This window comes from Microchirus variegatus (assembly GCF_963457635.1).
Source record: "Microchirus variegatus genome assembly, chromosome: 11".
Classification (NCBI taxonomy): Eukaryota; Metazoa; Chordata; class Actinopteri; order Pleuronectiformes; family Soleidae; genus Microchirus; species Microchirus variegatus.
Genome location: NC_139812.1, coordinates 1,129,965 through 1,142,940, shown reverse-complemented (window position 1 = coordinate 1,142,940; position 12,976 = coordinate 1,129,965). Strand labels below are relative to the sequence as shown.

Genomic DNA, 12,976 nt, shown 5'->3' with positions numbered 1-12,976 from the left:
GGGATGCAGATTACACACTATTATCGACTCCCTTCGAGAGGAAAATGTTTTAAGTCAAATGCTTGTTCATTCAACTGACAACTGCAATTTTGAAAAGCCATGTGATGATGTAGTTATGGAGGAAACTGCAGCCTAGAGACTGAAAGATGTACAGTGCATGACCTGAGAGTCGTCGCAAACGCAAAGACTCTTAGTGCTTATGTGTTATTGCAAATACAGCATGGTATTCCTCAAGGAGGCAGTCATGACCTGGTTTTGTTTTCATTATTATAGCCTATGTGTTTCAACATAAATAACCATCAGTTCTGTTTCGCCCCAGAGCTCATTAATGTATGGATGAGTAAAAAAAAAGTTTCATAAAGTTAATGAGGGGAATGTGAATCTATGTATAAAACCCAAAGCAGCAAGAAAACTATTTGTTTTTTTAACTTTTCCTCCTCTAAATAATCACTTACATTAGACCTTTTCTTTAAATTCAGAAATATGCTGAATTTCTCCAGCATTTTAGATGGTTGTAAATCCATTTATAGAACATTATTATTATTATTATTAGCTTCTTCGTTATGTTTTAGAATTAATTCCAAAGTTCTTTGACCTTTTTTTTTAGGGCTGAATTAGTCAAAATTTTATTGAAAACACAACACAGCCTACTGTCATTTTCAAATGGTAGGACGCGCGATATTTGTTCAAGCCAAAACAAAACGTGTGTGAAAATATAATTTTAGTTCAATTATTATCTTGATCTATCAACATCTTATTCTACAAGGGAACATTTTTGTTTCTCACAGATCTGCAGAAATATCTCAGTATCATTTTAAACATATATTTTTTGAGAGAAAATGAGAATAATGATGTAAGAATTACCATTCCCTCTGATATCGTGAACCCCTGTAAAATTAGATATTCATCCCTAAAAAATTAAAGTGTCCAATTACTGCCTACACCAGAGATCGTCTTTCTTTTGATGTTCCAGCAAGATAACAAAGGTAATCCACATTTTGTCAGTTTCAAAAAAGAAGACTTTGTTGTCGTTGTGCTGCAGACAGTGCAGGCATCCCTGCGCTCTTAAACAAAGAACACGCAACAGACAACATAAAAACAGATATATGATCTGTATGCGTCTCATAAAAGTAGCAGTGAAGTGATCATCTGTTTTATTTCCCTTACAAACTGCTCCTCATTACAGTTTCAATCTCAATCGTTGTTTTTTTTTATATATAGGAAATGCTTTTAATTTGAAGTAATATTAGTACCTTTGCACACTATCCCATGTGCACCAAACACAAAAACACAGACAGACAGTTCAGTGAAACATTACTCTAATTGACACACAGACACACGCACACACGAGCGGAAACATCTTCTGAATGCAGCGCACAACGCAGACTGTGGCTGGAACCCATTTCAGCAAATGTGATTAGCCCAACACACGCCATCTCATTAAGAGATTGAATCTTAAAGCCAGCAGTGTTTCAGTGTGGGAGCACTATTTGGCAAGAAACAAGCCCAGATGCTTATCAGTGTCTTGATTCATACTGCAGCCAATCAGACATCATGAGTGTGATGGAAAGCCGGCGGTAAACAATAATATTCCTTGTTTTGATTGTGTTTGTAGCAGGTGTGTACCTGTATATGATGCACACATACACATTTGTTAATATACAATTGTTTTTCTGTTTATACAATATGTAGGAAAGTACATTTCTCTACACGTGTGTATGGGTATGTGCAGTGCATTGGGATGGGAGGGTGTATGATTTAACCATGACATGCACTAAAAATCATTGTAAATGAGGAAAATCATTGATGTTTTCCGGGATTGATTTGAAATAATGTAACATACTGTGATATTGATTTATTCTTAAGTGAAGGGATCGACATAAAAAGTGCCGGCATCTTTCCAGTCATTCCCGAATGCAATTTATAATGATCTTATTTGTGATTATTTTCTTGTTTTTTCACTTTAGAATGTTAATATAAATATGTGTCCTTCCTGCAATGCAAAAAAATATATATTATTTCAGTGTTTCAGGGACATTTATAAATGTTTTTCATATCATTACATGTTTTATCAGATTATACATATGTGCACATTCATTGTCAGTGTATAAGGAGGTGTTTTGTGAGTGTCTTTCTGCCTTTTTCATCGAATATTAGAATGCAACATGACAAGGAAGATGTGTAATTGTGCATTTTCTGACAAACGTGACTACGATTTAATCTGCCATCAGAACCATCAGTTCTAAATTCACTGAAATAGATTTAAGACATGATGTAGCATCATCCCGTGCATTGCAGCCTTTGTAATCCTCGAATTGTGTTTTTTTCATACAGTGATTTTGATTTGAAAGCAATTTATTGTTCAGTTCGACTTAATATAAATGATCTAGGTTTGTGTCAGTAAGTGTACAAGCATGTGTGTACTGTAAATATGTGCATTAACCCCTAACATGACACCAAACAATAAACACAAATATTGGAGTAACTGTGAAATTTGAAGTCACTACGCCAGATAGCGTGTGTGTGTGCGTTTGATTTATGTCTCACGACTGCAAACATTCAAAGGTCAAAGTTTTCCTATACATTTTGATTTATTACTGTATATTGGATCTACAGCATTGAGGTCGACCTTTATATAGAATATAATTTCACAAAAGGTTTCTCAGGGGTAACTTATCTTGGCAGCAAACACCAACTATAGATAATGACCTTACACAAAGATATTCACATTCATGTGAATGAATTAGGACGTGTTGAAGCAATAAGTTACCGTTGTTTCCCTTTAATACTATGTTTACACTGAAATCTCAGATTTCATTGACACACATAAGTTGCTCTGCTTCTGACAGATGTGTGTGTCTCCCTGCACATCGGTTATAAAAGCTTATGTAGTGGAATGTATATCGGCTTCTATTGTTTCGTAGCAATTACTTTGTTTTGAATTCATCTCTCACAACAAAGTGGCTCAGACTCCCTTTGTTTTGACTAGACGTCATTTATCCTCTAGGCTGAGAAACGTACATGATTACTAATGTGGACTACTTGGACATGATGACAGAAGTCCACTCAGACACTGAAACCGCATCTGGGCCAAATAGTCTTTTTTTGGGGGGGGGGGGGGTTTCATTAAGCAGATTGTTTTTCGTGCAATGATATATTAGACGTGGTCTTAAAAGACAAACACAAGGAATCCACATAAAAATGTCAGGAGTCAAAGACCACAAATGCCAGAACAATATTGGAACATCACAAGAGCAAACTTTTCTGAGATCAATGATGGAAGCTGCGCTTGTGTAAGGGAACAGAGTGTTCAGACCCTTCTAATCGATGGATAGTACATTTATCCTCAGGCGTGACCATGTTTCGGGGTAATTGTATTATTTTTACATTTTGGAAAAGCAAATAAAAAAGAAAGAAAGTGCAGCATTTGTAACTGACACTAGGTGCTTATAAATTAGGGATGATTTGATGTGATATTCAGTATTGGTATCGATCTGATACCCGTCAAAATCACCAGATCTCTCTGGAATGTTAAAGCGGCCCTAGAACGGGAGTTCCAATTAACGCTGGGTTTTTTTTTGGTGTGTATCTGCGCCATTGCCTCGTTTATGAAGCCCTGGAGGTTGGAAAGTCACTGCTGCGAACGCTGTGTTGTATTGTAATCTCAGGCTCAGCAAGATGTCTGAAAAAACCCGTTCTCGTTACACAACCAGCATTTTCCTGAACAGCAGATCCTCCTGGTCCGAGCACTAGTCCGGGCACATCCGGTTGCGTATTGTACCGCAGAAGAAGAAGAACCTCCGTTGTGGAGGCGTCTCACTTGCGACAGTGTCTTCTGACTGCGGCGGGGAGTCGGGACAAATCTATTATCAAAACACTGTTAAAACAATGTTTTGATAATGACTAGCAGTGCATCCACCGTTCCAGAGGGGGGAGCTGCTGCGCTTCTGAGAGCTGGTGTGCTAATCACGTCACTTCCAGGTACTGGCCAATCACAAGAGAGTTGGGAAGGCTCTACGCTGGCTGGCCAATCACAACACAGTCTGTCTTCTGGCTGTGAGATTTCATTCTGAAACACAGCGGCTGAGGAGAGCTTCAGTGAGGAGAGATTTCTATCGGCTCGTATCCAGCAAGTAGGAGGTTTTTGAACATAAAAACAAGTTAATGTTTGTAAGTAGACCTCCATAACTAACATATATGTGCGATAGGACCACTCAATGGCCTTTTAAAATCTTAAAATCTTTCAAATATATGATAATACATTAAATAACCTCACAATACATAATGGCTATTTAATTCTTTTGATATTGCCATGATTTTTTTTTTTCTGTTTTGTTTTCTGAATTGTTTTTATTTATGTTCTCACTCTCACTCACTCATCTTCTTCCACTATATCCTCCACATGAGGGTCATGGTGGGCACCGGTGCCAATCTCAGCTGACATAGGGCAAAAGGTGGGGTACACCCGGGACAGCTCGCCAGTCCATCACAGGGCCACATATAAAGACAGACAACTATCCACTGTCACACACCTACGGTCAATTTACAGTGTCCGATTTTCCTAATCCACAAATCCGCATGTTTTTGGAGTGTGGGAGGAAACTGGAGAACCCAGATGAAACCCACTCGCACATGGGGAGAAAATGTAAACTCCATGCAAAAAGGCATCCAGTAAAATCAAAAATACACATAGATGTCACGTAAGTGCTTCACTACGCACATAAAGCTAAACAATAGTGTGGAAGGGAAACACAAATGGACATCTCGCAGTGTCTCAAACTGTGTCTCAAACTGGACACAGGCTGGTGAGTGAACTTGGACAGAGAAGTGTTGTCGCAGATCAAATACAACCATTGTGCCTTAACAGGGTTTAGTTTGATCCACTGAAATCAGATAAAGGGCTGCAACAAAACTGCTGAGGTGAACTATAATAACAATAACTGCTTCACAGTCGTAAGCCTCAGCCGTCCTGTCAGGTTGGAGGAAATGTGGCCCAAATGTTTGTGAAGAACATTGTGATATCATAATACAACTGAGCTATGGATTTCTGGTTATAAAATGTCACCTCTTCATTTTTTTTACCTTAATTAGATCTATCCTGGTCATCTGTCATTTTTCGAGCATTAATTATTGAGTTTTTGGTCATAAACATGATTTGTGAGGTCCTCGTGACCTCAGCCTCTGAACATCGTCCACTTTATCCTTGAATCCATGTGGATGTTTGGACCAAAACAAGTTGATACGTGAACACTGTCACACATCATGTGATCTGTATCTCCTTTTCTGTCAGTTTGTCTTTTAAGTGAGATTCATTTTTTGCGGCTCTGTCGTGAAATGTCTCACTTAAACAATTTGTTTGAGTGGTACATGTATATCATTTCATTCATGCAGTTGATGCTAACTACCAAGTGTGGGAGGCTGTGGTCGTGAACAGATGTAACAACTTAACCCCTGCACCCTCAGCTGTCCCGCCTGAGCAAATAAAATGTCAACATCCGGCTTCACAGCCCCTCCTCTGACAGCTCCACTTCCTCCTTCTCACAGCGCTCTTCTTCCAACAAGACTCCTTCAGAACGCGAAGGGATGTGGTGCTTCATCGCTCCAACCATGTGACTGCACTGTATACAGTATGCACAGTAGTGAGAAAAAGAAATCAAGTGTGTATTCTGCAGGAGGGAATTAAAACTGGTGTGATAGTGCAGTCTGCTCTTCATTAATAATAATGAAATAATGAAAAAAAAAAAACAGACATTCCAAGTACGGCAGTCTTTTTCTATGAAACAGTGAAAAAAAAAAAACCCAGTAACATCTGCTGCACCAGCTGAGCAGCAAAGACAAGAGCAGCAAACTCAACATCCTCAGTGATGTGATCGCATGTGAGCACTAGCAACGACTGTTCTCCTGCGAACACAAGATCAGATCTGCCCTACATTTTTCGTGACGTCATGGTCTGTTCAAAAGAACCAAAATTTGTTTTTAACGTGCGACTGTACAGATGTGTCTGCTGTGCACGTGTTTGTGTGTGTGTGTGTGTGTGTGAGTGACAGACGGAGAGAAGAATAAGAGTCAGGAGCAGCTGAGTGAACCAAAGCACCAATTTAAACTATGAAGATAAATCACATGGCGATCAGAGTTAATATTGTGGCTTCAAATAAGTGAATGTATGGGTGCTGTTTAGTGTAAAAAAAAAACTGAGGTGAAAGGTCAGAGGAGGTCAGCTCAGGAATGTGGCCGCATGCAACCTCAAACCACCTCCTAATGTGTTTTTTTGTGATCGGCTCTGAGGATGCATTCAGGACAGATATTGTGCATTCAGACCATGACCCTTAATGTGATCTGAACATGATCAGATCTCTCTGGACAAAATGTTACTACCAGCTCTGAAAGGTGTCTTTGCAACCAAGCAACCCTGCGTGATTGACGGGTGATCTCTCGGGTGAAGAGCACTGACACAGCACAGCAGAAACTCTTGCAGATGATTTTCAAGTAACTGTCAAGATTACCGAGATATCAAGCAACTGCTTGCAAAGACGCGATCGCTACCAAGATAAAAAACTGCTGTGAATGAATCGAGTAAGTATGTGCGTCATGTGGAAAAACACCCTTGGGACTCAAACAGTGCAGGCAGTACTACAACAAATCCTATTAGCTTAGACACAAAGTCGGAAATCTCAGCCAGAATGTTTGCTATAATCTCCAAATTGGTTAATTGAAACTGCATGAGGCAAAAGGAAGCTGCAGTGTTATTATTTCATAGGCAGAATTCAAATCAGCAGCACTGGCCATGAGGGCAATTTCACACCGCGCTGTGGTCAGCGGACTGTTTTTATTGAAGAAATTAGGCTTTAAAAACAAATGTGTGCTTCGAGTATGATTCCCAGACTCTCTCTCTCTCTCTCACCAATCCAGCGATGAAAGACTTAACATCAGGCGAAGTAGTAGCAGATAATATTACATGCACAATTTTCGGGTGAGAGTTGACAGAGTTTCCCTGACAAGAACTCAGATTTTCTCATGTTATGTACAGATTTAACCCTTTTTGTACAAATAATATACTTGGACGTTTGCATTTAATCGTAAGGCCTGATAATCCAACCCTAAATCCAGCTCTTCTTCCTCAGAAAACCCTAAAGATGTGAGGACCTGCTGAAAATGTCTCCACAACGTCATCATGTGCTCACACTGATGGTTCTGACCGAGCGGGAAAACATGTTCACGAACAAACACGCACCCCTAAACGGCTGTGAGATACATGGCCCCGAAAAGGTTATCAAAACAGCAAAGTAGCTATTTCAGATGATAAAAAAAAATATGATGATGATTATTAAATATTACAATTTAGAAAGTTAAAGAGAGTTGAAGTAGTGGTTTTGAACGTGTGGATCAGCAAACGACTGGGGTAAAACATCCAACCCCAAATGTATGTATGAACACAATTATTTATATCAATGTTTGTCTATCTGGTGTATTATGGACACTTTGTGATGTATATAGTGATACTTTGTTCAAAAATGACTCAAATGTAGCCCAATTTAAGGTGTTTCACTTTCAGTGTTTTCTGCAGACTGTGACTGGAGCAACAGGTGAACACATTAATCAGACATCCACACTAACATGACATAATCCAATAAGACAAAACACCCATCTCCCAGCTGCTGGAACCCTGTTCTCTCCCCACTGTGGGATAAATAAAGCTATCTTATCTTATCTTATCTTATCTTATCTTTACCATGCAGAAACATGAAAAAAAAAACAAGTCACCAAGTGCTTGTAGTACTTTCTTTTCTAGGTTCTTTCTGCATTCAGAATGAATGAAGGAGAATGAAAAGGAGGCGTTTCTGCGAAAACATTCACTCTTCTTTAGAAACACCCCTCTCCACTCTAATCTGCACCACTTTCATACCATGATTATAATCCGAACATCAGTCAACATCAACTACAGTCTGCTATATTGGTACCAGGAGAATATGGAAACTCTACTTTACATATTTGAAACAAAGAGAATGGTGAAAAGTGTCTGGTCAGTCTCTAAATCTCTGGTGTGAGATGAACAAAAAGAGTTGAAGCACTCACACAAACGCGTGGTAGATGAACGCCCACTCCCGCGGTCTCTCCAGCACGTTGTAGAGGTAATTCTGGAGCCGCCGGTAGCGCGCGTTCCTGCGGCCGCTCTGCGCGCTGTAGATCAGCGGCTTCCCCAGCAGACTGAGCCGGGCGCCCTGCGTCCTCTCCGCTCCCACCGCACCTGCCGAACCGGGAGACAGGAGCCCTTCGCCCACACGCGCCGCGTTATTCATCGTCCTCTTCCCAGACTCCACATCTTTCAGTGCGTAATCCTGCGCCCGGCGTCCCGTGGAGCTCTTCAGCCAGAGCCCGGTGCCGCCGCCGCCGCCGCCGCTGTCGTCGCCGGTGTGACTTCGCGGCATGGCATCACCAGCGCAGGCGTGGAGTGCGCTGGCATTCACATAAAGGCCAAGTGCTTTTGAGCCAGAGGTTGTTTTTGGCTGATTCGGCTTTCACTAAATGAGACAAATGAGTGGGCGAGGAGTGAAAAAGTCTACTGTGCTCTCATCCTGTCACTCTGTGGCTGCTTCTCTGGCTCCTCTGGACACTTTGGTCATCTGCGCAAGGCTGAAGAGGAGTTGGGTTATGAAGGAGTGAATCCATCTAGCCATTTGGAGGGGGGGAGGGCTCTCACACCCTCCCACCACGCTCTCCCCAAACTCACTCTCTCCCCGTCACGCGTCTTCCTCTCAAACTGCACACAGCGCGTGGAGTTGAGCTCCTGCATCAAACCCACACTGTGGAGTGCTGAGATGATGTCTTATTGCCTTACATGTAACCATCATGTGTTATAATGAAGCGACGTCAAAGGGCATCAAATGCACCGATGACGCAGGTTTTACGCAGGAGAACTTTACCGCTCATCACATCACATTAGGCTCCAGGCTACACACGCGCAGCATCGATCACTTCAGTGTAAACATTACAAATCCCTGCTCCTGCGTCTGGAGGCAAGACTTTGACAGAGTAGCGGAATTTCATGAACAACTCATAACTTTTTATGAACTCTTTCAAGCACATAACTTGACGAGAAAAGCAGTGAACTAAACTCTGTCTCCTCCGTGAACCGAACACGTTCCCTGGTCATGTTGTTAGCAGCTGCGTCACTGTTTACTACGCCGACCGACCACGTGACCATTGAACTTTCTTTCTTTTCTTGTTCTTCCGTTCTTCTTCCTCCCTTGTCCGACTTCTTCCTCCATTTCAGGGCCTCGGTTCTGGAACTCCACAAAATCTGTGCTTTTCACTAAATGAGTGACTCCTTTCAAATCACACTTATTAAAAAGTGAATTTGATAATAATCCTTAATTGATCACAGCACATGTTCATGTTGCAAGCGTGGTTTCATATTAACATTTGTTATTTGAATTTTTTTTAAAGTGCCTATTTGTAGTTGAGATATAGTTTCATTCTCTTTGTTATTTTCTTTGATTGTGTCTCCAAAGACACCAGCAGCTTGGATATTTCAGCAAGACATGAAGATAGTTTATGTCAAATGTGGCCCAAGTCTGCCCTCTATTGGTCAAGTATTGAAGTTACATAGAATTTTAACGCCCTCCTTACAAAAGTTTTTACACCCAAACAGCCAGAACCCCAATTGGGCCAAGGAGTGAGCAGGGGTCGGGTAACCGGGAGAGTACTCATGCCCACCCCCCAGGGGATGACTTGGTGGTGTGTGTGCATGTGTGTGTGATATGGAGTATGAAATATGAGTTATGTTGGAAACTCGTGTGGGGGTAAGGTGTGGCACGGACGCCCCACTGCTGGTAGACAGTGGACATGCTCCTTCACCCAGATCATCAGGGGCCAAGGAGAGTGGCCCCAACATGTGGTGGTTCAACCTCCCATCAGCCCCTCCATACCTCCCCCCAGTGCCCTAAATGTATGTGGGGAGGTGTATGCATCCTGGAGGGACATAGAGGTGGGTAAGAGCAACCCCCCCCCCGTAGGATGCCAGCTTCAGTACTGTTACAGTACTGCTCATTCCCTTTTTTGGGTCACAGTACTCGATTACTCGAATCCAGATCGAATTTGTCCGGCATTATCGGCAATTTATGTTAATCGTTGTCTGCTTGTGTGAAGGTATTACAACTGCCTCTTCTCCGGCAACATAAAGGAATAGTGAAGGTTGCACCTTACCTTAGCTTACTAGCACCTCCGGTCAAACCTTTGTCGAAATCTCCTCCAGTTTTCTGACAGGTTACCGTGCAGCAGATCAAAAAGTCACGACATGAGCTGGATTCGAAACCTGAGAATGTGCTGGATCACGATCCGGGTTCACGTTCTAAATTTAAAATGTTCACAACTTCAGCTAAAACTTAACATTTTCATCGCCTGATCTGATCACTAACTCCTATGGCATTCCAGACTCTGCTGCTCCCTCCTCTTGCTTATTCCATTCACCTGACCTGCCCCACCCCCCATACTCACCTGCTCCTCATCAGCTAATCAGCTCTGCAGTCAAATATACCGGATTGTTAAGTGTGCTCCCTAGAAACCCAGTGTTGCGTGTTCTGTGTATTTTGCCTGCCCCTACTGGGTTTGTGGGTTTGTTGCTTTGTGTATTAACTTCCAGGGGCCTGTTGCACAAAACTAGGATAAGGGATTAAGCTGGACTATGTTTCTTATCATGGCATAAATGATCTGTGATCTGGTTGTACAAAAGCAGGATAGGTGAAAGCAGGATATGTTACGACATAAGTTACCATGGAGATGTATCCTGTGGAGATAGCCTGCTCCAGACCAGGCTGAGTTCCAGGATTTATTAAGTCTCATCCCATCATCTCAGCCAGCAGTCAACACAAATGCAAACCAATAGTTATTCCACTGCCCACTACACAATGTTTTCACATTCAACTATACCCACTGTCATTATCTAAACATTTGTGATCATTGATTACAATCATTTCACAGAAGTGTTATTTACAGGTGGTGGGCAAGTGAAGCCTTATGAAGAACTGAGGCAAAAGATTCAAAACTTCAATGCTTCAGTGACGGTGACATCTGGTGGACAACTGAAGCCATAGCAACCTCTCAAGAGCCCGACTGAAGCACTTACACTGTTTCAATCCCATGTCAGCAATACAAGTTTAGAAAAGACTGTGTGGTCATTTACATGTTTTTCGTTCATACTCACCCATACTGTAAAAAATCCCAGATTAAGCCAAAGAATAAATCTAAATGATATGAAGGTTTAAATGTTGGTTAAGGGTTTATTTATTTGATCATGTGTGAACTCAGAAAAAAAAAAAAACGTAAGTGTTTTACACCAGTGTCCAGATAATAGTTTGTCATAGGCTCACAACGCATAAACACTATGAGCCTATTTTCATTAAAATCAGACATACTGAGAAAAACAGTGAAACTAGTGACTATGTATGTGATACCTGGGATAAATCTGTTCAAGTAGAGGTGGAAGGACTCCAGGGAGGTTGAACCACGGGCACACCTGTAGCAGCTGAGCTCCACACCGCCTTTCTTCAGCGTGCCAGTCTTCACATACAGTGGGAAGTCTTCTGGGTCCTGGATACAGGACAGGTGTTTCTCCTGCTCCTTCCAGATCTGCTGGATCCGTTCATGGTCCAGCAGAGAAACTCCCAGAGTGTCCTTCCCACTGGGACTGTCAAACAGTCTCCTCCACCCCTCTGGTCCTCCTCCTGCAGTGCAGCGCCAACTCCCTCCGCGTAATGCGACTGGTGACAGCCTCCTCAGAGATGTTGCCAACCCCTTGCTGCCAGCTCACACTCTTTGGCACAGCGAAGAGCAGCAACATCACCAGAGTCCCATTCAAAAATGCACGTGGACACGTGCCATGTAGATGCCATAGAGGGGGTGAGCCTCTGTCGTCACGCCTGCAGCAAAACGGCGCATAAAGTGCCAAATGTCTAGGCGCACCTGAAGTTCACCCCACTCAGCAAACATGGCCTTCACCCGACAAGGACCTGTCTGGTTACAGCAGTCTTTGTCCACGTACATGATGCCTGGTGGTGCTTATTCTGCCTCTGTGTAGCGCCGAATTTGCCCGTGTTCATTCCCCAGATTAGTAGTCCAGGCAGCTGTACCTGCTGCGGCACCAGCAAGTTTCTTGACGACCTGTTGAGAAAAGACAAAAGACTCAAAAACTGTGTTCATTCACTAATTTCTTACTTCTATTATAATTATTATTATCATTCTGCAGCTGCTATAGAACAAATTGGCACAATTTGGCACAAATAAAGTAGTCATTATGTGTGCACTGAAAAGTCTGGATATGAAAAGGGCTGTGGTACCTTTTTTGTGGAGTCCATCTTCAGGACAGAGCCAAACACTGAGGTGATTTTGGCCTTCACCTCGTTCAGTCGCCCCAGAACATCCCTGGCAAACACAGACAACAGCCACTTGGGCTGAGGTATAGCAGGTAAGAGTGGAGGCTCAGGGAATACAGGGCGGACAACAGAGGACCGTGTGAATGGCTCACAAGCTGTCAAATACTGCAGGACACGCTGCATCCAGGCCTCACTGTTATTCTACAGTATTCATGACAGTAAAATAGACTACCCTAAGTTAATCTACTGCAGTAATTATGTTCTCAACCAGTAGAAAATACTGTGAACACCTGATTATGCATGAAAAAAAAGAGTCACATACCGTGAAACCTAGCCATTTTAATCTAGATTAATTTCAACATTACAGTAAAATTAATCTAGATTTAAAAAAGTTAATCTATGCCCACCACTAGTTTGTGTTTTATCTTTTATTTGCAAATGTTAAGTGACAAGATTTATTTTCAAAACCTCAGTTTACTGGCACTATTCTAGCTCCGTATAGATGTTGGGCTAAAGAAATAAAATTGACTTGACTTCTCCATTGTTAAATTAAGAATGAGAGGCAGACTCGGTTAAATATCACACTTTTTGGTTTAATACCAAGGGGT

At 42.0% G+C, this 12,976-nt stretch overlaps 1 protein-coding gene across 1 annotated transcript in view; it reads right to left on the bottom strand.

The window, feature by feature from the left end:
* kcnq5a (potassium voltage-gated channel, KQT-like subfamily, member 5a) overlaps positions 1-8,447 on the bottom strand; it is a 104,955-nt gene extending 96,508 nt beyond the window's left edge. Inside the window, exon 1 of the mRNA XM_083897878.1 lies at positions 8,074-8,447. Within this exon, the coding sequence (XP_083754004.1) occupies positions 8,074-8,426 (353 nt within the window). The 5' untranslated portion in view covers positions 8,427-8,447. The remainder of the gene's footprint in view (positions 1-8,073) is intronic.
* Positions 8,448-12,976: the final 4,529 nt, after the last annotated feature.